This window comes from Myxine glutinosa, chromosome 11 (assembly GCF_964187855.1).
Source record: "Myxine glutinosa chromosome 11, kmMyxGlut1.1, whole genome shotgun sequence".
Taxonomy (NCBI): domain Eukaryota; kingdom Metazoa; phylum Chordata; class Myxini; order Myxiniformes; family Myxinidae; genus Myxine; species Myxine glutinosa.
Genome location: NC_136271.1, coordinates 79,764,646 through 79,791,442, shown reverse-complemented (window position 1 = coordinate 79,791,442; position 26,797 = coordinate 79,764,646). Strand labels below are relative to the sequence as shown.

The 26,797-nt window shown below is 42.4% G+C and overlaps 1 protein-coding gene across 1 annotated transcript in view; it reads right to left on the bottom strand.

Annotated features, from left to right (window-relative positions):
• LOC137411853 (microtubule-actin cross-linking factor 1) overlaps positions 1-26,797 on the bottom strand; it is a 237,442-nt gene that overhangs the window by 161,281 nt on the left and 49,364 nt on the right. The window contains exons 9-27 of the mRNA XM_078786818.1: positions 25,771-25,925; positions 25,436-25,622; positions 25,162-25,290; positions 24,986-25,063; positions 24,713-24,874; positions 23,516-23,620; positions 22,768-22,863; positions 22,368-22,493; positions 21,052-21,204; positions 18,229-18,383; positions 17,904-18,030; positions 15,561-15,744; positions 15,126-15,283; positions 9,254-9,432; positions 7,892-8,030; positions 6,939-7,132; positions 6,402-6,564; positions 5,249-5,332; positions 2,562-2,660 (exon numbers count right to left, since the gene is read on the bottom strand). Of these exons, the coding sequence (XP_078642944.1) occupies positions 2,562-2,660; positions 5,249-5,332; positions 6,402-6,564; positions 6,939-7,132; positions 7,892-8,030; positions 9,254-9,432; positions 15,126-15,283; positions 15,561-15,744; positions 17,904-18,030; positions 18,229-18,383; positions 21,052-21,204; positions 22,368-22,493; positions 22,768-22,863; positions 23,516-23,620; positions 24,713-24,874; positions 24,986-25,063; positions 25,162-25,290; positions 25,436-25,622; positions 25,771-25,925 (2,673 nt within the window). The remainder of the gene's footprint in view (positions 1-2,561; positions 2,661-5,248; positions 5,333-6,401; positions 6,565-6,938; positions 7,133-7,891; positions 8,031-9,253; positions 9,433-15,125; positions 15,284-15,560; positions 15,745-17,903; positions 18,031-18,228; positions 18,384-21,051; positions 21,205-22,367; positions 22,494-22,767; positions 22,864-23,515; positions 23,621-24,712; positions 24,875-24,985; positions 25,064-25,161; positions 25,291-25,435; positions 25,623-25,770; positions 25,926-26,797) is intronic.

Below are 26,797 nucleotides of genomic sequence, written 5' to 3'. Positions count from 1 at the left end.
TCTACATGGGAGGTGTGCCAGGAGGAAACCTTTGCTGTCCAGAAAGAACATCAGGGCAAGACTAAAGTTTGCCAATGAACACCTTGGCAAAGACCAGCACTTCTGGAACAATGTGCTCTGGACAGATGAGTCAAAGGTAGAGCTATTTGGCCACAGTACCAGAAGACATGTTTGGCGAAAACCCAAGACAGCATTTGACCACAAGAACCTGATACCAACTGTAAAGCATGGTGGTGGAAATATTACGGTTTGGGGCAGCTTTGCTGCATCAGGGCCTGGGCAGCTCACCATCATAGAATCCACTATGAATTCTTCATTGTACCAGAGGGTGCTTGAGGATAATGTGAGGCCATCTGTCGGAAAGTTGAAGCTCAACCGAAGGTGGACCTTGCAACATGACAATGACCTGAAACATATCAGTAAATCCACCAAGGGATGGCTGAAAAGAAAAAATGGAGGGTTCTGGAATGGCCAAGTCAAAGCCCGGATCTAAATCCCATTGAGATGTTGTGGGGGGATTTGAAACGAGCTGTGCATGCAAGAAACCCCTCAAACATCGCACAGCTGAAAGAATTCTGCATGGAAAAGTGGGCAAAAATTTCTCCCAGTCGATGTCAGAGACTACACAACACAACACAACATGCATTTTAAGGCCATTTTCCCTGCTAGAGTGGGGGTTAGCCCGATGTCAGAGACTGGTAGACAGTTATAAGAAACGCCTACTTGAGGTTGTTTCTGCCAAAGGGGGCAATGCCATCTATTAGAGCTAAGGGTGTACTTACTTTTTCCACATGCAAAATTTGCATTTATGTATATTTAAATTATACAATGGACTACAAAATGTAAATGTTTCATTATATTTGTTATATTATATCACCTTTATCTATCAATACTGTTGAAATGAACATCAAATAGCTGTATGTTGAAATATGTTGAAAAAGTCAAAACTTTACATGGGGTGTACTTACTTTTTCACGTGACTGTGTATACACACATACACACACACACACACACACACACACACACACACACACACACACACACACACACACACACACACACACACACACACACACACACACACACATACACACACACATACACACACACACACACCATATATCTCTCCCTTCGCACTCCACTCCACTCCACCGCTCCACCTCTTTCCCTCCTCCCCTCTCTCCCCCTCCCTTCCTCATCCTGCCCTCCCTGGGCGACGCAGAATGCTTCAGCTTGTTGAAAATACCTATGAAAGCCATACCGAAGGTAATCGTGAAATTCTAAGGAGTTATCATAAACCTCCCTGGAGGCTCTGCACATCTGATTCTGCACATCCTAGCACTCTGAATAACAATTAATATATTGTCAAAATGCTTTCCTGCTGGCAAAAGGAAATATTGCATGGACCAACATTTGGTAAGATGGAGTATCAATGGTTTTACTGCTGTGTTTTTTCAGGAACTGGTGCATCATCGTTGCAGTGTAAGCCAGGACATTGTCATGATGCAAGACCTATTGTTTGAATTGCCATTTACCCAAGTGGCATCAAAAATACATTCGATAAATGTTTCAAAGGTTCAAAGAAAAAAACAATAAATGCAAGAATCTGCAAATTCGTGGCCACACGTTATTGCGGAGGGATGATGAAATGCCATCTTGTGTTTTGTTTCATCTCAAACAATTAAAACCGCAGTGCCATATAGTACATTGCAAAAACTTCCGAAAAGTAAAACTTGTCTGAGCTTTTCTATCACATTTCAATAACCTACTCTCTGATCTTGTGTGGTTATTCACGAAATGCTAAGCCTGAAGCCTCGACAGAGCAAAGTTTATTACGTCCGCAACCGAAGGTGGATGGAGGTTATGCTTTTACCTGTCTGTTTGTCTGTCTGAGAAGAGGACATCTCAAAACGTTGTGGACAGATTCGGACAAAATTTGGTGGAGAGTTTGGGTTTGTAACACGGACGAAATGATTAGATTTTCGTGAAGATCTGGATCCGGATCCGGATACTAGAATGTTTCCAGTGATTGTTCACCATTGAGAGATGAGGTGAAACACGATATATAGCATGATAATTCAATAAGTTGTGGACGAGTTATGACAAAACTAGGTGGATGAGTTGATTAGGTGAAAAGAACAAGCCGATTCGATTTTGGTTCAGGTCCAGATCCGGCCTTTCAGTGGGATACAAAATGTAAATTGTTCAGCCTGGCGGAGGTATGCGATCTACCAGTGCCATTCTAGTTATGTTGTTGTTTATAATCGCAATATGGTAACGAGGTCACTTAGTGCCATATTCCTCTGAAGATAAAACCAATGTAGAATTATCCAACCTTCAGTTGACCTGTGTGGAGGTAGCTTCCCCATCTGATCACATAGCTCACGATGCTGGGCTTCCAGGTTCACATCATGTCTATGGTGTTCGTTTGTCCATTATCTCCTAAAGTAATTCTAGGTTGTGCAAAGTAGATATGCTCATGTCCTCGTTTTACTTGTAACATGCGTGCGGCTCCAGCACGAGCTAAACACCACAAAAAAGATCCGAAAGGTAGGATTTACCTCCTGGTTGGTGGCATCGACCGATGATGCCAGCAGTTTTTTCTTTGGAGGTGTTTTCTGCACCATAGTCCAGTAGGCCATCAGCTGCATTTCATAATCCTGTCATGAGGTTAAAGTGAATAATAACAGATGAGTAAAATCAATGACAGATTGCAAATTAAAGGGTGACTATGAGGTCACATTTCATAAACACTTCCTGGTTTTGCTCATGTTCCTCACGATGAAGCAATAGCTAAATTGTAGGAAGTCTTAATATTTCATATGCAGCCTGTGCTGCTGGTTGTATCATTGCTGGGAACACGGCTGTGCCACTGATGCAGTGCCTCCTGTTTCCAATAAGCTGGTACTCCTTTTTCGGACCTTGAAAGGATGACAGGCTGAGTCAACCCATCTGGTGTTATTTCAACGGCATGACAGGGGCTCAAACTCAAGACCCGAAGATCTTAAGCTAGCCAACTTAACTGTTAAGCCAACACCATGCTTGATTTATGGAAGTAATCACACTAAAAAGTGCAATTTGGTGTCTGTCAGTCTGTCTGTCTGACAATCTTTGACCGCGATACATTCGGGTCGTTACTTATCCAATCTCAATCAAACTTAACAGGAGGACTAATGGTTACACAATGAAGGTTGTGTAGAATTCATTTGCTCCCCTCCCCAAGCGGGTTTTCTCAACCAAAGGGGTTTTCTCCGCCAATGGAGATGTGTGTTGATGTGTATATCCGTGTTAAGATAACTTTATCGTGACGTTTTTCCATGAACGCTTCCAATAACAAAAGCATAATATTAATGTTATTACAAAACAAAATTAAAACGAATATCATCCCACCTCTCCAAAGGGGTGTTTACCCCTTGAATAAGCACCATGTTAACGTTGATAAATAGCTTATCGTGGTGTTTCAAGGGAGCACCGGCCCCAACCAAAAGTAAAATATTATAAACCACTATATTATAAATAAATATTATAAAATATTATAAAATATTACCCTCTGATGGTTAAACTGCCGAAATCTCGGCTCTCTGCTCACCTTCACTCTTTCATTCTTCTTTTCTCCCGCCTCTGGAACAAACTCCCGCACTCCCTTCAATCCCACTCCTCCCTCCAGGTCTTTAAAACAGCTGTTCACCACCATCTCTTATCTTTCCCCATCCAAAACCTTGATCTTTCCTACCCCTGCTAATTCACCACAGATCCACCTTGTTTGAAATTCCAACTTCTTTCCTGGAAGTCCTGGCAGTGTCCATATGTTTTATACCTTTCCCCCCCCTTCCCATGCCCCCCCCCCCAAAGCCCTCTAACTCCCACAGATCTCTCTATGTCCCGGCTCTCAGATGTTGTGTTTGTGTTCCTCCCCCTCTCGCCCCATCTTGTCTTCCGCTCCCCATGTTATATGTTTTATGTGTCGGTTTGTCTTTCTGTGTGATTAATGTTAGCTCTTTCACGAGCCTCGATCTTGTATTAAAAAAAAAACCCAAAAAACCCCACAAACACATAGGATTGCCTTTTTAAAGTCTCTAATGCTGTTTAACACTAAACTGAAAGAAATCTGGAGGAATCCCGACATCCGTAAGGCAAATTATATTCATGGAGATGATCGAAGATCTACTGTAATCTATATACCCCACAAGGGTTAATAACATGACCCTGCCACTAACAAGACATTTTTCGTGATGGTCTTTTCAAACAGTCGCTCCTGCTGTTCTAACACAAAACTGAAAGGGAGGAAACCCGGGGTTTGTCCGAAAGCTCAAGCCACCTGGCGAGCGCTCTACAATAAACTTGATAAATGAACACCTCATCGCCCAATGTTCTTTAGGCCCAACCCCAGATCTACTGTAATCTATATATCCCAGAGAAGAATGACCCTTCCTGCTGCCCCCACAGCAAACGGTTGTACTAGTACAAGAAATTCGAAACTCATTCTGGAAAAAATTATTGTTTCGTCCTCATAGAGAAGCTGAACTTCTCCGTATGACTACAATTTCACAGCCATACCAGAGCAGAGATTAAAGCTATCCATTCTAAACCCATAAAATTATCCAAGGGTTTGAAAATGTGCGTCTTACAGCCAGTAGCATACTTTTTTTCTTAGAAATTCCAGGATGGTTTCAGAACACTTGCTCTCGACCATCATGATCTTTTCCCTTCAAAATCTATCTTTAAAATCCCATAGCTTTTTTCGTGTGTTGAACTTCTAAAAGCACATTAGATTGCATAAGACACAAAATATAATATATTTTCTTTAACTTTGTATTTACTGTAATAATCTAGAATTTTTTTAATTTAATGTCCACAGCAGCCTGGTGGTGCAGCAGGTAAAGCGTTGCTGCATTGTCCTCGCTGCTGTCAGATCAATTCCCATGGCTACTCTGTGGAAATTACTGTACACTCCGATTGAGTGTCCAAAATTGATTATATCACTATGGCTTGTTGTGAGCATCCCAACACTGTCGAGAGTACAGTATCTGTTCAACCACCACCAATTGCACATCCTCTCTCTGCCCTTTTCATCCTATCATTTACCCTAGGTCATCTTCCATCACAGATAGACTGTGAAATGCAACATGCTGTCTTTTGATTAAACCCGTCAGTGAAGTGAGGAGTAGGTTCAGCATGTATGCAACAAATGAAAGTGTTTTTAAAAGGTTTTAAAGATTGGACAAACATATCAGACTGTGGATCGTACCTTCACCATGGTGCAATACTCAGTCGAATATCTTTGGCACTCATCCAACTTAGCTCGATGCTTATCCAAATCCAAGAGGAGTTCCTAAGTCAAAGAATCACATGGTCAGCAGGCTTCTCAATACCAAATAAAGCTTGTCCTTGTCACAGCGGACATACAATATTTACCAATTGTCACAAGTGTGCTACAAAAGAAAGGAATAAGTACTGCACTGGCATGAAACACATGTAAGGAAACAAAGGTGAGAGAAAGGTTAATCAAAAAGTGATGCCTGCACACACTAGGAGAGAGCATATCAAAAAGGTCAATGTAAATTTATAGGATACTACTAATCTTCTTCAAATGAGGTGAGATTGTTAAAAAAAATCCATCATCTGTCATCAATAAATATCTTGTGAATCATGAATGAAGGTGGATCAGACTCAGCAACAGTTTCTAGAGTGAGATGTGCATGGAAGAAGTTTCGGGAACTGAGTGGCGTGCTGACGAGGAGGGGAGTGTCGTTGAAGCTGAAGGGAAAGGTGTGTGCTGCATGTGTGAGAAGTGTTATGATTTATGGGAGCGAGACATGGGTAATGAACGTAGAGCAGCAACGAAGGCTGGAAAGGGTGGAAATGGGAATGGTTCGGTGGATGTGCAGAGTATCGTTGAGAGAGAGGAAGACAAATGATGAATTGCGAAAGATGATGGGAATAGAGCCTGTGATTGATGCTGTGAAGAGAAACAGGTTGAGATGGTTTGGTCATGTGTTGAGGAAGGATGAAAGTGACTGGTTGAGAAGAGTGATGGAAATGAATGTAGAAGGAGGTAGAGGACGGGAAAGACCGAGAAAGACTTGGCTGAAGGTGGTGGAAGAAGAAATGCGGGCAAAGGTGGTTAACAAGGGGATTCCTCAGCACCTTCCACATCTCACCAAGTCACACCCCTCCTCCTCTCGCTGGACCATAAAACAAAAACTGCCAAGACCTTCCTGCTAATATTTCCTAATATCAGACTTGTTGGGGTTTAAGGATAAATTGTTGCATTGATGAAACAAAACTAAGCCCATGAGAGCGTATCAGTAAACTGAAAGGCATGTTCACAAATCAAGCTTCCATCCAGTGGAATCTCAAGAGAGGCAGAAAAGGAAAATAAGAAACAGACATTCCTTCACCTTCTGCCTGGTGAGCTGCTGGCTCAGCATGTGGCTATCATGTGTGTGACTTGTTTGGAGTTCATCTTGCTGCTTGACTGCCGTGCCAAGCCACACATTGAGTTCTGTGCGCAGTGTCCGGTAGTTGGACGTAACTTTACCCAAGGCTTCCAGCTCTCGCACTCTGTGTGGAGTCAAAATGGTTACCTTGTGAAAATGTGTCTCGTTTTTTTAGGTGTGTGTGTGTGTGTGTGTGTGTGTGTGTGTGTAAATGTGTGTGTGTGTGTGTGTATATGTGTGTGTGTGTGTGTGTGCGTACGTGCGTGCGTGCATGCGTGCAGTATTAGGTTTCAGGATTTGGAAAACAAATATTCAGACCACGTGTTATTAACATCAGGAAAATATGGTCAAGACGAGCATTCTTTATACATCGCATTCCAACTGGTGGTGGTGGTGATAACGTGCACGGATGTTCAGTAAGAAACTGATCCTGCAGGCAAGAAACTGATCAGAGGCATCGTTATATTACAGAACAGGTCGGGAAAAAAACCATTGTACCTGTTGTCCACTTGTGCGTGCACGCCTTGCCAGCGCTGCAGCAACTGTTCGGTACGCTCCTGGAAGCGCTCCAGGTCAACACTGCGCTCACCATGTGCCACAAGCATTCGTTCATTCAGGGCTTGGGCCCTACGCACCTCCTCCTGAAGTCCATGGAACAATGGGAGCTCCTCATTCACCTCCGCACGCCACGCCTATCAAGTCAAAAGGAATAGTTATTTTTTTTCACCAGCATTGAGCCCCCATTGACCCAAATCGGTCTGGGATGGATGAAGAACACTACGATTGTGCTTAACAAGACTGATCTGAAAAAACAAGGCTTCTACTTCTGGGTTTTTCCTGCATGTGGACATTCTGTGCTTTGCTCAACATGGAAGTGCTGTTCCACTTGTTTTTCCTTCTTTTTACAGGTCTAAGGCTGACGGTGGAGCTGTCACACAAATCATGCACACATGCCAACAAAGACATTCGACTACACTGGACTTGAGCAGCCAAAAAAAGCTGCTGAACTTGGGGGAAACAACGTAACTTCCTGGAATAATATCGGGTGCCGGGAATGCCAATTTGCAAAGTCACATTCCTTTCCACAGTCAGCAGGGCAATTCGGATAAGTCTCCACCCTCTCACCACCTCTTCCCTAGCCCACAATCTCATGTCATCTTCCATCCCTACCCATTATTTTTCCTACCCTCATTAACACACTCCACAGCCACACCTCTTCTTTACACGTTTCCATTTTTCTCTTAATTCTCTCCAGTTGTTCACCACTCATTCATCCACCTGCTTTGTATTTGTCCAGCTATGTCCCAACCACCATTTTGTATTTTACCCTTTATCCTCCATCATCTTCGTTCTTTCATAAGCGTAGATTTTAGGTGGAAAAAAGAGGCAAGCATAAATGTGAATGCACAGCTGTGGAGATTATTCCCATTGAAGCTCTCATGGACACTCACCTTAATCTGAGCGATGTATTGCTGAACCTTCTCAGGCTCGGCTGGTATGCCTTCTTCCGCGCACAGCCTCGTCTCATATGATTTTACAAGTGATTCTGCATCATGCAGGTATTTCACCACCAGATCCACTGTCTTAAGCCTGAAATAAAAGGCAGAGAAGGAAGTGATGGTGATGGAAGAGCAAATCTTTTCTCTGTAGATACTGAGGCTCATTACAGATCAAAATGACAAATGTGGAGAATTAACGTACCAAGAATAGTAATAAACATGAATATACATCGGATGGTGATAAACATGGCTGTGGGGGTATCGCGTGAATATTAAAAAAATAGCCCCGAGTGGGCTGACGATCATCTCTTGAGGTTATAGTTGTAGTTCAGACCTCTGCTGTTTTGGGGGTCCACCACCGCTTGGAGCCCCCTGATCAAAAATCAGAAATTCTAAGACAGAGTGATCCTGTGGGCCATTGAGTAGAAGGGCTATATCGGGGTTCAGAGCAATCGGTTGGTAAATAAGTGATGAGTAGGAATCTAAACTTTCAGGGAGTAACCCCCCCCCCCCCCGCCCCCACGATCCGAAAAAAAAAATAGTCATGTGTCAAGTTTCAGAACAATCTGCCAGGTGATAAGGTAGGTGTAGCAAAAAGTTAACAACTGGATGGACGGACGACCGGAGGAACAGATATCCGAACATCACGACCCATTATACAAGTTCATTTCTTCGAAAATCGAGATGAGATGACCTAAAAAAATCATTACACACCACAAGCTAGTGCAGCTGCCTAGAAGGCAAAGGTGAGACATTTCAACCACTGAGAGATGTACATCAGGGACTGTACCAAGCATTGTGTGCCAGGGAGTTACGTACCCTGCGACGAGAGAGGGTGAGCATCACTTGACTAGAATTTACAAGTAATAAGTGACGACATTTTACACCAAAATGTAATATTTCTGGTCCAAAAAAGAGTGAATTAAAGAGATAAGATATTTGAATTAAGACGTTATAAGGCAAAATGTGTGCAATAAAACCATCAATAGGTGATAATATGCAAGTGGTGGAATCAATTGCCCTCTTGTGCACATTACATCTGAAGAGAGCTCCGTGAAGGAAGAAATGCGACAAGTAAAATGACTAGGAACACAATAGCGAGAAGCGAAGAAAATGGAGAAGGTTGGCAGGAATCAACAGATGTTCGGAATAAATATTAGCTCATCTCATAAATATTGATATTGCAAACAATTTATATTTATTTGCACTTTATGGCAGCACAAAGGAAGAGGAAAAGGGGGAAATGAAGAATAAAAATACAAGTATAACATCAGTGTACAATTTCAGTAAAGCACAAATGTTACATTCACGTACTTCTCGAGGTAAACAGATGACAGGCTGTAGATGTCCTCGGCTTTCTGCAGGACGATGCGAAGCTCCGAGCGCAGGTTGGGCTGGCTTGGCACGGCGGGACTCCGTGCAAGCACCTCGGTGCACGACTCCCGCGTACGGTCCAGGCCAGCCCGAATACCCTCCACCTCACTGTACAAGCGCTGGGAACATGACCTGCGAGTCCTCAAATGTTCATGACCTCTGGCTGCTTTGTCGGCAACAAACAAGTTGTTATGCGAGGTGCATAAAAACATTCACAAACTAGAACAGCACCCGGTGGAGCGCATACCTCCACCATGCTGAACAGTTTACGTTTTGGATCCCACTGATAGGCCGGATTTGGATTGATGACCTGAACCCAAATCGAATCAGCTTGTTTTTGTCACCGAATCAACTCATTCACCAAGTTTTGCCATAATCCATCCACAACTTTTTGAAATATCATTCTATTTTTCGTTTTTGGCCGTATCACTTAATGGTGAAGAATTTCATCTGAAAAACATCTGAATATTTTCCAGATGAAAATTGATGATTTTAGAAGTTTAACCTTGTGTTGACCTTTCACCTTTAGACCTCAAAAATAGTTGGTTTCCCATTTCAATGATGCACAATGCAAGTCCTTGTTTAATTTTCAAGTAAATAAGATGAAATTTGATGATTTTTCAGATGAAAATTGATGATTTTAGAAATTTAACCTCGAGTTGACCTTTGAATGAATGAATGATCGTTTTAAGGCCATTTTTCCCCGCTAAAGCGGGGGTTAGCCTTGCGGGCCCCATGACAATCATGGTTCCCTGTTTGAGGCAATGTTTTATGGCCGGATGCCCTTCCTGACGCCAACCCTTGGTCACGCTCTTACGATGCGCAGGGATACGGTGTACCTATTCTAAACCGGGGTACACACCGTGATCATTCATCCCAGCAAGCTGGTACTCAATTTGCCGACCTCGGAAGGATGACAGGCTGAGTCAACCCCCCTGGTGTTAATTCAGCAATCGACCGGGATTCGAACCCAGGATCCTAGGATCCCAAGCCTGCACCCTAACCGCAAAGCCAACACCAGGCAAAAAAGGTTTATCATAAAATATTTTCTTAATCAATTGGCTAATATTATAACTAAACCACTAGTGCTTCATCCGAAGATGTATGTTTTATAAATTTAATTAAATAAGGTATTAATAAATAAATAAAAATTAATTTATTAATCAATAAATAAATTAATCGATTAATTAATTAATCAATAAATCTCGAGTTGACCTTTGATCTCAAAAATAGTTGATTTCGCAATTAATTGAGGTACTATGCAAATTATGTTCAATTTTCAAGTCAATCGGATGAAAAATGACGATTTTAGAAATTTGACCTCAAGATGTCCTTTGACCTCAAAATCAATAGGTTTCTCAGTTGTGACTATCTTGACAACTTGGCAAAGTTTCATGACGATCGGTTTAGAATTGTGACCTGTAGACGATTGACAGACAAACAAACAGACAGACAGACAGACAGAATAACAAAGTCGACTGACCAATATACTTGAAAAATCTTCGATTTTGCAAGTAACAAATAGACAGGGGTGAGAACATAACCTCCATCCACCTTTGGTGGCGGGGGTAATTATATGATTCAGCAAGAATGTATACAACACTGTAACACTAACTAATGGGAAATTTCTCTTTAAAGTTCATCCCAATGGTGATAAAATGAATGCATTCCTGCTTTCATGCACCTTCTTGGGAATGGGGAAACAAATCTATTTGAATAGTTTCAACGTTCGGCCTGTTTGGAACCCTGCGTGCAGACTTAGTAGTGTACTGGGACCAACACGTAATAGCACTCATCGTTTAAACATCTCATTTTGTAAAGAACACCAGAAAACTGAACCATCATACTAAAATACACAATTTAGTGTCTGTCTGTCTGTCTGTCTGTCTGTCTGTCTGTCTGTGTCTAACGATTTTTGACTGCAATACATTCGGTCATTACTCATCCAATCTCAAACAAACTTGACATGAAGACTAAGGGTCACACAATGAAGGTTGTAGCGAATTCATTTTTTTTTCTCCGCCGAGGGGGTTTTCCCAGCCAATGGGGTTGCGTATTGAGGTGTATACGTAGCTTTATCCAGTGTTACGATACGTAGCTTTATCGTGGTGTTTTTCCAAGGCCGTTTCTAGTACCAAAATGATAATATTAATGTTATTACAAAACTAAATTAACACTCATAATATCTCCCCGTCCCCAAGGGATATTACTAATACCGTGTGAAAGTTTATAAATAGCTTATCGTGCTGTTTCGTGGCCATGCTTTCTACTGGTTCTGGTTTCACTGTTGCCTTCTGGTGATGCCCAGGTGGTGCGGATACATTAACGGTGGAAGGCATTACGTCTCATGAGGTGTCTCTGAGCCATAAAAAGCAGGACTGAAAGCACACAGTCCTGGTACACCTGTCATTTAATTGTAATGGTCAGGCTCTTATCTTCAAAGACAGCCTAGCAGAAGGCACCAAAGGCCTTGGCTGCATTTTCAACCTTTATCTCGGCTTGTCAACCACTAGTGACAAGTGGTCACATTCCAATACATCGATCCTTCCATTACAGGTAATTATAGAGCCAAGGTAACAGAACTCATCCACATACTCAATTGCACTTTCACCTAAGGCAATGAGATATTTGTCTTCATCTAGAACTGCATGACCTGGTACCATAAAGTTGGTCTTGGAGAGGCTCACCTATAGCCCTATGGCTTTTACCACTTTGGTGTACACCAACAAGGCTTTCTCTGATCCTGAGCGTGTTGGCATCCAGAAGGTTAACTGATCAATGTTGGCTCTGATCCTCAGCGTTAACCGACATGGCTGCATCATCTCCAAATCGTCATCCAGACACCTATTTCTCTTGGGCATTTCTAGTTGATCTTCTGAAAACTGGTCAAACTGTACAAAGGCCCAAACTCCCTTTATATCAGCTACTTCTGAGAACCACCGCTCGACCACCAAACAGGTATACAAGTTGAACAATACCGGGAACATTGCGCAACCCTGCCTCATGCCTTTGTCTACACTGATCTCCTCCAAGAACTCTCCATTTATGCGTATATATGCCGTGATACCTTCATGGAAGGACAGAAATTTGTCCACAATCATGTCTGGCATGCACAATGTCCTCAGAGCAAACAAACCAGATGGCACATCGCCATACACCTTTTCACATAAATTAAGAGGAGGAAATGTTTAGCTCGGTGTTCTATCTTCTCCACAAATTAGCCGTACTTGGTGTTGGAGAGGCTGACATCAAGATGGCAGAAAAACTGAAAATCATCTTCGTATAAGCACATCTATCACGGAATCCACACTAGGACTCAGGGAGTTCATGCTCTGCTTGGTGCTAAAGCCTCACTTGTATGATTCTACCTATAACCTCAACCACATCGAGTAGGGAAATTCCTCGGCAGTGTCTCAGAGGCTGAGGAAACCTGTTGAGGTTTCCTTTTTGGGGGATTGGAATGAGGATTGCATTTGCCCATTCCCTGGGTTACTGTCTTTTGTCCAATACAGTGTGCACAAGATCCAACAGCAGCTCCTGGAATTCTTCCTCATATCAAAGGAAACCTTCACTAATTCAGGGAGGATGTTGGAACTGCCGAATCACCTTACCATTTTTCAGCTCACTCAGATTTACATAGCTCCGTCCGGGAAGGTTTCCTTGCAAAATGGTCTCTCAGGGATCACTGTATCACGTTCTCCAACCCATCTATAAAAACTGACTTTGTAAATTGAGCACTTTGGTGACTGACAATGCTGTTCCTGTGTGGTGAGGTGCAAAGTTCAGTCTTCATCACTGATAATCACAGATCTGGAGGGACACAGTCTTCTCCTACCAGTGTGCATGTCCATAATAATGCACTTCCACACCCTCTTGCCACTAAAATGTTCCTTCCGAACCTCATCTGCCATGGTTTGAAATCATCTATTTTTTTTTCACGTATGGCTTGATCGGTCGGCTTTCCCACATGCTTGCCTGAATCTGTTGAAGTCAACAATGTTCTGTGGCTAACCACCGTGTATACATGTTGTTCCGCGCTGGAATATGGATATCAGATTATTCGCATTCTCTCAAAACCAGTCAAGGTGGTGGGTCTTCTCAAAACAAGGTAAGGGTTGAACTGATCCAACCACAGCTGATCTCACCACTGTCCACTTTGCTTCAGAAGGTCCACTTCCAGCCATGCCTCTAACGCTCTGTGGTGTTACTAGCTCTCAGAAAGCCTCGTGCTGATTGGGTTAACTGGCACCATCTCCATCCTCTTACTCCATCCCATGGCTCAAAAACATCAACCCAAGACCCAACACGAATATTGAGGGCTTCAAAGAGGGTGTTAGATTAATTGGAGGGTATTGCCATCAGTGCTTGTTCAAGGTCCTGGAAGAACTCATCCTTCATCGTTCTACTGGCTGCTCATGTTGATGCATAGCACAAAAACACATTGATGTGATCAGACTTCTGGTTTCCCACTTGCAGATGAACAGACACAAATCTCAGGCTCCATACTTTCCACTGTTCTGTTGCTCTGCATTGTAGCCATGACTGGCCCAGTAAGCACTATGGCCACTCCTTCTCCCCTGTGACCATGCTCCCCTGGCACCAGCTCAGGTCTGCATGCCGAGAGCATCACACTCTCACTAATCCAACATACGGCATTCCCAAACTACTTCGTTTCGTGTAATGCAGCAGCATTCACCTTGTATCTGTCAAGCTGATGATTCACCAAGTCTACTCTCCAATATTCAGCTTGTATAGTGTCATTACCTTGTTTAGCTGTTTCGACAGACCCTTCAACATCCAAAAACGATCCAACATTCCAGGAACAAATTCGCCATGACACTCTTTCTCTTTGCCGTATGTGCACAATCTGAATGAACCTCGGATGTGTCTAAATCTTCCGTAGGTGAGTTCGCAATGCATGAAACGAGTGATAGTATAGCGCACCCTTCTGTGCTCGTATTCAAATGCAGATGTCACAAGTAATGCCATGGTGTCATGGCAGTTTATGGGATTTACCCCCGTTAACACCCCCTTCCAAAGCCCCCCTTTTTCTTAATTTCCAGTTTTTCCTTCACAAGAGCTAGCTCCCGTATCCATCCTCTCCACTTCATGTGTCCTTTCTCCTGACCCATTCCTCCCCACACCCATTAGTTGTCCAAATCTCCTTTATTTGTCCAAGTCTTATCCTTCAACTCTACTGTTGCCCCCTCTCTCTCTACTGTTCCTTTTGTCCTGTTACGTCTTGTCCTGTTCAGTGTACTAGCTCTTCAATGAGCCTGGCTATGTATACAAAAAAGTACCATTATCCAGATAGCATCTGTTTACCGGTATGGTGAGGAGGGGCTGGAAAACAAACAGACACACACAAAAAAAAAAACAACCTTCAGAGGCCATTTTTCCCCGCAAGCGGGGGTTGGCCTTTTTCGGGCACCGTGGTTGTTGTTGTTGTTTTTTTGGTCCCCTTTTTGAAGCAATGTTTTACGGCCGGATGCCCTTCCTGCCGCCAACCCTTTTTGTCGCCTTTTATGACAAACGGGGAATTACCAGTGAACTGGTACTCAATTAGCCGACCTCGGAAGGATGACAGGCTGAGTCAACCCCCCTGGCGTTAATTCAGTGATCGACCGGGATTCGAACCCAGGATCCTAGGATCCTAACACACATGGCACGATACTGACTATCAGATGGCAATTGATGATATAAATAAATGACACAATTAGACCGGTCTCGAAACAGTTCATGTACATTGCAATACCCATATGCTTTCACAGCACAAGCTGATTAACCCTTCAAGGAATCTAAGAAGCTGCACCTGTTGTTCGGCAATGCGACTCGAGACACCCGGGGCAGAATCCGAGCCAAATGGTGTGCGAATCAAGCGGATCATACGCTCCTCGTAGCTTTCAAGGTGCTGAGAGATTACACGAAGTTCTGCCACCAAGTGCTGACATGCCGCCTCATCAGCATCCTCTGCATAGAGTGAAACATGGGTCTTGCAAATACTTATGTGCTATACAGCACTAGACTCTATTCACCTGGATTATTACAAAAAAAGTTTTGAGAACAAGAGCCCAATCCCCTTTCCCTGAAAGCATTTGAAGGTTAAAATTGCAGAATGAAAAAAAATTTGCACTGTTGGACATCATAAACAGGAAATTACACACGTTTTAATAATGCATCAATTCACAGATGGACCTACAATTAACTCAATTGATAGTCAAATGCTGTTTCAGTGAGAATATAACACCTTTTTTGAGTTTGTGCAATAGCTGCTCGTAGTGCTGCTTGCACAGGTTGTAATCGCGCTCAGCCTGGCCAAGGTCCGCAGGCCCAAACAAGTTGGCATCATTGCTGATCTGCACAAACTCCTCGTAGTGGGTACCCAGTGAATGCATGACCTCAGAGTGCTCCTCCGGCCGCAGAGTGCGAAACTGCACACACACAAAAACTCTGGCCTGTTGTAGAAGTGTCAACAAACCACTATTAGACTTCACTGTGGCCTCGGTTGCAGCACCGCGGCCTAGTTTTGCTCATTTGGTATAATCAACCGGCCTACTTTCCAATTACCGAGGGAGTGCTAGCCAGAGAGAGACTCTGGTCCACTATCGGTACAACTCTTCACAAATTTTAAGAACCAATATTTTACTCTATTGTGTATGAACTTTCATCCCTATAGCATCCTGAAGTCTTTATCAATGTATCTGTACACAGATCAGATCTCAGGGAGAAACTTGTGAATAAATCAAATGAATGACAAAGACATCAGGAGACAGTGTGCTTATACACAATATACATGGAAATCAGCAAACAATGGAGAAACAGATGGCTTACAGTGCGCCTTCAGAAAGTATTCACCCCCCTTGACTTTTTTCACATTTTGTTGTGTTACAGCCTGAATTTAAAATGGATTAAATTGACTTTATTTTGTCTCTGATCTACACATAATAACATAATACACCATAATGTCAAAGTTTAATTTTTATTTTGAAATTTTTACAATATAATTATGATTGAAATACAGAAATATCTAATTTATATAATTCTGCATCAGCTTTGCACATCTGCATTTTGGAGTTTCTGCCATTCTTCCTTGCAGATTTGCTCAAGCACTGTCAAGTTGGATGGGGAGTGTCAGTGAACAGAAATGTTCAAGTCTTTCCACGGATTCTCAATTGGATTCAAGTCTGGGCTTTGGCTGGGTCACTCAAGAACTTTCATGTTCATGTTCTGAAGCCATTCTAGTGTTGCTTTCGCTGTATGCTTGGGGCCATTGTCCTGTTGGAACAGAAATCTTCGCCACGGTCTAAAGTATTTTGCACTCTGAAGCAGGTTCTCCACAAGGATTTGCCTGCATTTGGCTCCATTCATTGTTACCTCTATCCTTACAAGTCTCCCAGTTCCTGCCGCTGAAAAGCATCCTCATAGCATGATGCTTCCACCACCATGCTTCAGGGTAGTAATGGTGTTAGATGGGTGATAAGCTGTGCTCAGTTTCCGCCAGATGTAGCGCTTTGTATTCAGGCCATAGAGTTCAATTTTCGTCTCATCAGAATCAGAATATTTTGCCCCATGCTCTTAGTTAAGCTCTTAGCTTTGCCCCATGCTCCCCATGCTTTTGCACATGTGCCTTTTTCCAAACTCCAGGCATGTTGTCATGTGCCTTTTCTCAGGAGTGGATTCCATCTGGCCAAACTCCCATAAAGCCTAGATTTGTGAAGTGATGCAGAGACTGGTGTCCTTCAGGCAGGTTCTCCCTTCTCAGCCAAGGAACTCCGTAGATCTGTCAGAGTGGTTATTGGGTTCTTGGTCACCTCCCGGACTAAGGTCCTTCTTACGCAGTTGCTCAGTTTGGTCAGATGACCAGCTCTAGGAAGAGTCTGGGTAGTTCCTTATTCTTTCCATTTCCTAATGATGGACCTCACTGTGCTCTTGAGAACTTTCAACACAAAAATTGTTTTATGCCCTTTCCCAGATCTATGCCACCTCACAATTCTATCTCGGAGTTCTACGGACAGTTCCATAGACTACATGGTTGAGTTTCTGCTCTGGCATGCACTGTCAACTGCGGGACCTTGCATAGAAAGGTGTGTTTCTTTCCAAATCATATCCAATCAATTGAATTGGCCACAGGTGGACTCCAATCAATTTGTAGAGACATCTCAAGGATGATCAAAGGAAAATAGATGCACCTGAGCTCAATTTGGAGTGTCATAGCAAAGGGATTGAAAACTAATTGGCTCAAGACATTTCAGATTTTGAACAAAGTGAAGGGGCGTGAAGACTTTCTGAAGGCACTGTATGGGATTTGAACCTGAGTTCCTAGTACTATGAGCCTTTGGTTCAGAAGGGAACGCTAATAACCAAGTAAGCTTGTTTAACTGAAAAAAGCACATTTAGACCTCCCACCGTAATTGTCAATCATATAAAAAGTGCCTTGATATTTCTTGTTTACTGTTGTATTCCGAGCTTAATGATTCTGGCTCAAAAACACTCTCCACTGCGATTATTACAAAGTCATCTCAGGCACTTTTTACATGTCAATACAAGCTCTATCAACATAGGTTTAAGGGAAGAGTCAGCTATGGCTCACCCCTTGGGAGGTCCAGCTGCGGACTGAAGCCATGGTGTTCTGCAGATGATGCCAGGATAACATGCAGCGCAGGTTGCCATATAGTTGATGCCAGAAACCAATTATGTCATGGTACAGCTTGTCCACACTAGGAACACACGCAAAGACATTTACAGCACAGCACAGTACAGCACAGCACAAATGGATCTCAGTCGGTACTCGACATCAATTTCACCGCAGAGGAAGGAATTAATCAAGTTGTTTAATAGCATTTGCTTGAGCATTCAGGAGCTGCTATTAAATGACACAATCCAAACCAGACCCGAGACGGTAATGTCCCAATCACCTTTCTGCAGCATCCAAGGCGTCGCTATTGGGTGGGGGGATGACAAAACACGCGGAGGGAATGCGTGCCTTCCGGCCAAAAGAACTGAGCACAGTCCACTTGATGGGGTCCGAGTTATCGATCAGTGCACACTCCTCACCCTTGTGCAGAGATATCTGTTCAGAGCAGCAAAAACAACCCACCAGTGCATTTAAAGGAGCGACATTTGTTTGTCAGTCATGTTGCCTTAGCGTACAAGCTCAAAACGAGTTTGTATGTGGTTTTACAGACTGAACTAACAAGCTCTAGTCAAAGCTCCAGAAGAACTTTTGTGTAATCAGGAAGATTTAAAACATGTAAATAACATTAAAATCCTTTTTTCACAATGACAATTACGGAGAGCATTTTAATTTATCAGAAAGCTGTTCAAACCATGATCGCCTTATCTTGACCAATCTATTGTGTCCACTACAGTATAACCATAACCTATCCCTTAACCTGGTCCATTCTGTTCCACTTAATACAATTTGAAGCCATTGTACTCCAGTAAATCTTTCAATTTCATGACTCCATCTGACCTTTGGTCTACCTCTGATTATTCCAGGGCCTTTTCCAGGTTGCTAGTTACCCTCGCCAGTCGCCAGAGGAGAGGGTATTGCATTTGAGTCCGTTTGTTTGTCGGTCTTTCTGTTTGTTTGTCCACACAGAATAAATATGATTTTCTCTGCAACCGTTGGTCCGATTGATAGGAAATTTTACCATTTCACCAACTCCTCCTATCGATTTTTTAAAATGAGAATTGTGACATCATAGGTCACGTGGTACAGGCGCCATTTTGGAAAAACTGAAAAACTTTGCACATCCATATCTCTGAAAGCGCTGCATAGAAAAAGTGAGACATGGGTCATTGTAAAGAACTCTCCATAGGGGATAACATATGTTAATGATGATATCATAGGTGCCTCCATTATAACGTCATAATTTGACAAGTACATAACTTAATCCCATCAAGATGAAACTTCTTGAGCGTCATCTAGGGATAAATTGGTGGAGAAAAAAAAATGATGTCATCGGTCACATGGTTCGGCCGCTATATTTGTTTGAACACAAAAGCCTTAGAAACCCACGAAAAACACGTCCTGGCGAGGGTCTGCAATCTCCGATTGCTCTTTCTTGCTTATATTTCAGGTTGTTATCGACATTGTCCATTATTATTGGTACATGCCCAGCTCAGTTACATTTCAGTTTTTCATTGTGGCTAGAATGTGAAGGAATTTTATTTTCTGTGTCATCCATTCGTTTCTCTTTTGTCCATTCCAGCTTCTCCAAGATATCATTTCTCCAAAATGCTTTGCATGGTGATAAATTATATTGCTCCATTGGCTTTGTTAGAGATCATGCTTCACTGGCATATGTCATTGCTGGGAGAACATACCGATTGTAAACTTTCATTTTCAGACACAGTGCAGTTTGCTCTTCATGAGTTCTTGTTCTCCTCCTCTTCCCTTTTGTTTATAAAGGGTGAGGTCATGAGATCATCTAATTTTCCTAATGCTGCCCATCGCTTTCAAGTACATCTCTACACTTCTTAAAAGTTATCCGTGTCCCATTCCAGGAGATGCCCTAAGTAGATGTAATTGCTGGTTTCGTTAATTTTGCAATGATAAATATGAATATATTCCTTTATCCGAACTTCAAATCAAATTTTTCAATTCCGCGTTTTTGTTTGTGTAATAGATAGCAAGTTTGACCTAGGAGAGTAATGTTTGCGTGAGGTATTCCCAAAATGAAGAAAAGAGAAACGACAAACAACTAGAGATTTCATAGAACACGATACCCCATGCAGTGTTCAAGTGTATACTTCATTTTAATAAATTAATGATTTTAAAGGTCGTTAAGAATCTCCAGAAGTTTAACGCTATTGAAGCAGCCTTACACAACACCTTATTTAATATGCCCAAGTACTGCAAAACTGGAGGTTCTTATAAATGATTAGAAGGTGATTTGTGTCCGACAGTGTCCAAGTATATCAATCCATTTACAGGAAATAAAGATTTTAAATGTCGTATAAACAATTAATTAAAGTAGTTTACACCATTAGTCTTCTTCTCATCGTGTCCATGGACAGTCTATACATGGCCCAGCCAAAACTGGGCACATTTTTCAGCCTTGTTGAATTCGGCAAGATCTGCAACAGTGCAGGGTTCCTCTAGCAATGGACATTGCAGGAGATGTTGCATAGTCTGTGGCTCAGTTCCACATTCGCAAGTTTTCAGGCTGGGTGTATATCCCCATTTGTTTAGTGACACCTTTGAACAACCTAAACCAGTCCTAAGTCGGTTAAGGCACTTCCATGTTACCCAGTTGCAATTAGCTCCTGGGGGGAGGCTTTCATCAGGTAGAATTTCCATCGCTGGGGGTTGTTCGAGACTGGCAAGCCGGTCTTTCCACAAAGCGATGCGGGCTTCAGATGGGGTTGATTGTAATGAAACAATCACCTTTGGTTCAATGGATATTACACTACCTTATCTAACACGTTCCATAAGTTATCCATGCCTGTTGTTTGTGTCCTTCATGATGTCCTTAAAACAGTATGTTTTCTGTTCGGCATGCAATCGGGACGTGCAGCTGCAATCTGGATGAATTAATTCAGAGCCAAAGTACTGTTAAACGGCAGGTTTGTTTTCCGATTCGTGTTCAAAGTAGAGTATTTGTTTTACATACGTTGTTACTCGATCTTAAATTGACGTTTACAGCCAAAAGGATGGATGGACATAACCAATATTGCTTAACGCTGCTTTTCCCTTCGTGTGTGCAGGGTCATGATGAAAGCAAAGGACGTACCTCCAGTTGCTTGTAATCACAGAGGGCTTTCACAGGAACGGGGTTATGAACTGCACAGTCTGGGCTGCGCTGCTTCAGCTGGACAATCTTCTTGGATCTGCTCACAAGTTCACTCACATGGCTTTTATAATCCATCAGCTTTTCTTTTTCATCCTGAAATAAGGAAAAGTCAAGTTAGGTTAAGAGTACAAGGTTAAGGGTACACGTTCCTGATTGTATTGAGTCTGAATGGTTCAGACGTACTTGTTTCACCAAAGAGGTTGAAATTATTTTGGTACATGGGAAGGGAGGGCGACAATGAAAAAAACAATAACGAATCTTACTATAATTCACCAAATGTCCGTCCGTCTGTCTGTCTGTCTGTCTGTCTGTTCGAAGGTACCGCAAAATCGGCTGAACCGATCGCAACGATATTTTGGGTGGGTAATCCTGGGATCTCCAGGAGAAAAATAGGCTATTTCGTTTTTCCAATTTCAGCTTTGGTCTCCAGCATTCTCAGGTTTGGACTCCCGCATACCATTCGCGTTCGCATAACGTTCATTGTGGCGATGTTTCCATTGCGACGACTAGCAACGGTATCCGCCCTACGGGCGGGGCTTCAATTGGGAGGCCCAAATGAAAAGGCTAAATATGAGAAATTGAAGGCTTTTTGTCTTTTAAACGATTTATATAAACATCCGTTAAATCTCGATCGGTGCAGCCGTTTGTGCGGCACCCGAAAAAATAACGTCATGTGGGAGCAAGTATCAGCAGGATGTGGCAGTGTGGGAATCCACGTTTGCACCGATCGACTGCATTAGCCTTTTCATTTGGGCCTCCCAATTGAAGCCCCACCCGTAGGGCGGGTACCGTTGCTAGTTATAAAAAACAAAAAAACAACAACTTGTTCTGCATAACAATCAAGGAAACTATGGCATATTGGGCTAGAGAATGCCAATTACGACCATATGGGCACATGTAACCAATTATGCAAATGAACAGTGATGTCACATTCCTCTATGCATGAAGCCAAAAAATAAATAAATAATTAATGAGAAAAAATTGTCAAAGTAAAAAGAACAGAAAATCAAGAAAGAGCAGAATCCCTTTGGAAAAGATCTTTGTAAACAGCGATGTGAACAGCCCCTCAATGTAAAGACATCATGGATTTATAAAAAGTTCCGACCTGCATGAAAATCATACTACGCAATGCAAGGACGAATCATCATGTACATCATCATAATGAATAACAATCACAGGGAACAATGAATGGACGATGAGGCAGGGAGCCTATGATTGGGACCAGTTTCCTAACTACCTGACAGCAATGTGCTTACCACACAGGCCTGCAGCACGTTGTCGACAGCGGCGAGGCTTGTGGACTTGTTACAGCCAAATCGTCTCCACATGGAGTCCTGGAGGTGCTTCAAGTGCTCTTCATTTTGTTTAACATGTTCAAAGAACTGAAGAAAAGAAAAAAAAAAAATTACCTCCTCGTGACGTTTTTTTTCAAAGCCCTTTGCCAATAAGATTATTCAAATGTGGTGTGGGCAATACACGAGCAAAGGAAACTTCCTATTCTGCTCATTCCAGAAGATTATTCCTTTTTCTTGATTATTTCCTGTGTAATCTTAGAAAAGAATTATTCAAAAGAATGAGAGACTTTGCATCCTTTTCCGTACGACGTTTTCAAAAACTCAAGTAACCAATGAGGAAAAAGCCCCAAAACGACTTCACCTTGAAGAAAGCAGAATTCCCCACCAAATGCGTTTCCACACTTGTGCACAACTGCAAGAGCCAGTTCCATTGGGTGTGCATGACCGCAGAGTATGCCTGCATCAAGGACAGTGCACAGACAGTGTGAGTCACACTCACACACCCACTCCACATGAGGTTCAAACTGAGACGCGACCACTTCGTCACGTGATACCACTTTTCCGTCCGATCAAACTATTTGAATTTCTTGCCAAATCCAACACAACATTTTTTTTTTTTTTGTTTTGTATACTGAATCGAGGCTCGTGAAAGAGCTAAGATAACATTGCACAGAATCCTTGGAACATACGGGCTGTTAACATTCTGCTGGATCATTTATTTTATACAAAGATGCTGAGGTTAATGTAAAAGCTAAACAGTGGAGGATAGAACAGTAACAGACCACAGGTGGCAAGGAACGGGCAGACAAGGAACAAGGAACGCTTGAGCAAAGGGTGTTAGTGAGAGCAGGAAGCACCATGACTTGGTATGGTGTTACATGATGGAATAATGAACTAAGGTTGGAAAAATGAGTTTGATTGGATGCAGAGACAAAGCCAAGGATGGGAGAAAAGAGCGGAAAGGTATGTAACTTCGTTCTTAATTTTAATACCAATACAATAATGTTTGGACAGTACTTGTACAAGCTGTGGTGTAACAAAAGTTTCATTTTTAACTATAGCTTGCTGAAATAATGCCACAAACGAGAGTCTGCGACTTGACGACCTACCTGGATAGGTCCCTTGGCAGGATGACCATTGGAAATCAGGGCCTCTCCCATTGCTTGGATGCCTTTCAGAACAGGCTCTTTGAGCTCCAGAGCTTGCATTAATTCCTATAAGAGAGAAAAATAATAAAATACCTTGCTTTGTACAGACAGCCATGAGTAACACCAACCTCTTTGGCTGTAAATGTTGGAATGGCAAAAATGAACAAGCTAGCAGCTTCATCAAATTAAACATGGAAAACTTGTATTGTGCTCTCAGCCATTCTGGCAAAGAAACGCGGCCGCTCAAGACAGGAAAAGAGGCAGATTATGGCAATACAAAATTGTAATTGCAGTTATCCATTTATATACTGAATATAACAGGCCAATGCTATCTGTCTGTCTGTCCCACCCTGAAACAGAAATTCTCCTCAGGAAGAAAAAATGACTGGGTACAGGTTGCTTCAAATTAATCCAAACCTCTGGGGAAATTATATTTTTTTCAATCGGACAAAACATTGAATGCAGGCGGTGTATAGGCAACAGACCGCTGCCTTGATTTCTCTCAATTTTTTTTTCTCCTGTTAAGAAATATGCAACCTCCCATTTTAAGTTATTTTAAACAGGGTAGGACAAAAGGCTTACTTAGCCTGTCCCCTGCAGAGCATGAGACGGGGTTTTGTAATTACGTCTGTGTGTCTGTCCGTCTATGTGTCTGTCTGTGGGTGTCTGTCTAGGGCCCTAGGCCATAACTTTTTTACCATTTGAGCTGTTGTCATAAAATTTTCAGCAAAGCTTTTTTATGATAATACGGAGAAGGCAAATTAATAATTTTGTCAGAAAATCAAAATATCAAAGGTTAGCGTCACAAAAAATCATCAATTTTCATCCAATTGACCTGAAATTTTAAGAATTTGCATATTGGGTTGCTGAATTGGTTCACCAATCAAAAGCTATTAGCCAATTATAACGTCAAAAGTCAAGATTGCATAAAATCATAATTTTTCATTTTGTATTTTTTATTATTAACCGTTTTCGTTATTTTGAGCATTCTGAGGAAGAAGAAGAAGAAGAAGAAGAGGAAGAAGAATATATCTGAATACAAACTGATGCGGACAGGCTTTGCATTTTCAGATGCTTTCTAGTTGATACTGTGGTATGTTTTCCACATGCTTATGCGAGTAATAACTAATAATTGGTGGAAGAATGCGGCATTCTCACCGAGTAAGCTTCCTTCTTCGTAGCCATGTCGGTGTTGTGCTCACTCCAGTCATATCCAATTTCATCTTCCTCTTTCTGATTGAGCCACACAAGCTCTTTGGTGGCACGCAACATGAAGTCATGCAAGCTGTCGAGGTGACGTTGTCGACTTCGAAACGAGTTCTGTTTGTGAAGATCGACAGGAAAGTTAACGGCCAGATTACGCCCACAAGTGGTCAATTCAATAATGATGCAAATGAGCGAGTTTACATAAGATTACACGAAGAAACGTACCAGAAGTTTAGTGTGATTCAGTTCCAGCTTGGTCAAAATTCCAGTGTACTCATTTTGCAAAGAAGAAGATACTTTTGTCTAGCAGAGGATAAGAAAGGAATTATAATGACAGCTTTAATACACCTGATACATCAGATTTTTTTTCCAGGATTAACAATACAACAATCACCTCTCACCTCTGATGCCTTTGCTTCTTCAATGCTTGACCTGAATTCTTCAATGGATCTGTGTAGGTCCTTGTGGTCAGTCATATTCTTCTCCACAGCCGGTAGATCTGAACCCCAGTCAAGCTCAGCAACTCGAGCCTGGAAAGGAAACGTGCTTTCTTTTACTGGACAGCTCTGAACCATACGGCAGAAATGTGACAGCTTCGTTCAAAAGACAAATTGAATTGCTTGGAAGATAGATCGACAAACAATATCTCGTGTAGGGAGATAAACAAGCACATACCTGCATGTCCTCGAGCCATTTAAGCAAGTCGTGCACAAACTTGAAGCAGGACTCATCTTCAGCGACTGCACGGGCTTTGGCCTCCCTCGTCTCCCTGGCCGCTCGTTCCTGGAGTCGCCCAGCTTTGTCCAAAATAACCCCATGCTCAGCACGCAGGGCCGTAAGCTGCTCATGTAGCGCAAGTGCCCTGTGTTAAACAGACAATAACATTTGCCGCCCGGTGTGGAAGACGGAGTAGAGCATGGGCCAATTCAAAGACAGACAGAGTCAATTGAAATACACCACAGATATGGCCTGTTCGAACCTCTCATCGTTGTTTTAATGTATGGCCTTACCTGCTGTAGAACTCTTCTGCCAAAATATGCTTGCCCTCACGGAGGGTTTGGATGTCCATGAAGACTTTTTTGATTTTCACCTCCGTTTCGGACAAGTAACGACTTATCAAGGCTGTTTCTTTTGCCTGTTGTCCAGCAGTGGTGAGGTCAATGTCCTGACAGGAGTGTACAACAAACCAGAAATTAGTCACAAAGTTTGTTGAGACAAAACGATTGCTTTCATCACAGCATCAAAATCAATTAGTACCAACATCTACCTGTCTTTTGCTTGCAGGATTCGAAAATTTAAAAAAAGACGTTACACAAAGAAACGCATCTGCAAATGTAACCATTGGAGAAGATGGTCACCAATTATTCAAAAGTTAGCTTTATTGTTGCCATATTTGAAGACCGAATAATAACAAAACTGTTTGATCAAAGGCAATCAAATTATATTCTCTCACCACAAAGTTTTAGGAATAATTGATTTCTAATTGGCCTCTGTAGCGACCTGCAATTGAGCAAGTGTCCGAATGTGTACTAATGAGCTGCAATGTATCTCTCTTGATCTCCAAGCTTAAATAATGTTTAAATGAATCATAAACATCCTCTTGCTATCACATTTTTAGCGGTTAGGGTGCCGGCTTGGGATCCTAGAATCCTGGGTTCGAATCCCGGTCGATCGCTGAATTAACGCCAGGGGGGTTGACTCAGCCTGTCATCCTTCCGAGGTCGGCAAATTGAGTACCAGCTTGCTGGGATGAATGATCCCGGTGTGTACCCCGGTTTAGAATAGGTGCACCGTATCCCTGCGCATCGTAAGAGGCGACGAAGGGTTGGCGTCAGGAAGGGCATCCGGCCATAAAAAAAACATTGCCTCAAACAGGGAACCATGATTGTCATGGGGCCCGCAAGGCAAACCCTGCTTTAGCGGGGGAAATGGCCTCAAAACGATCATTCATTCATTCATTCATTCTCTTGCTATCACATTTTTGCACAAACAGAAATAATTTTTGGAATACCAGAGCACATGACTAGCTAACTGAAA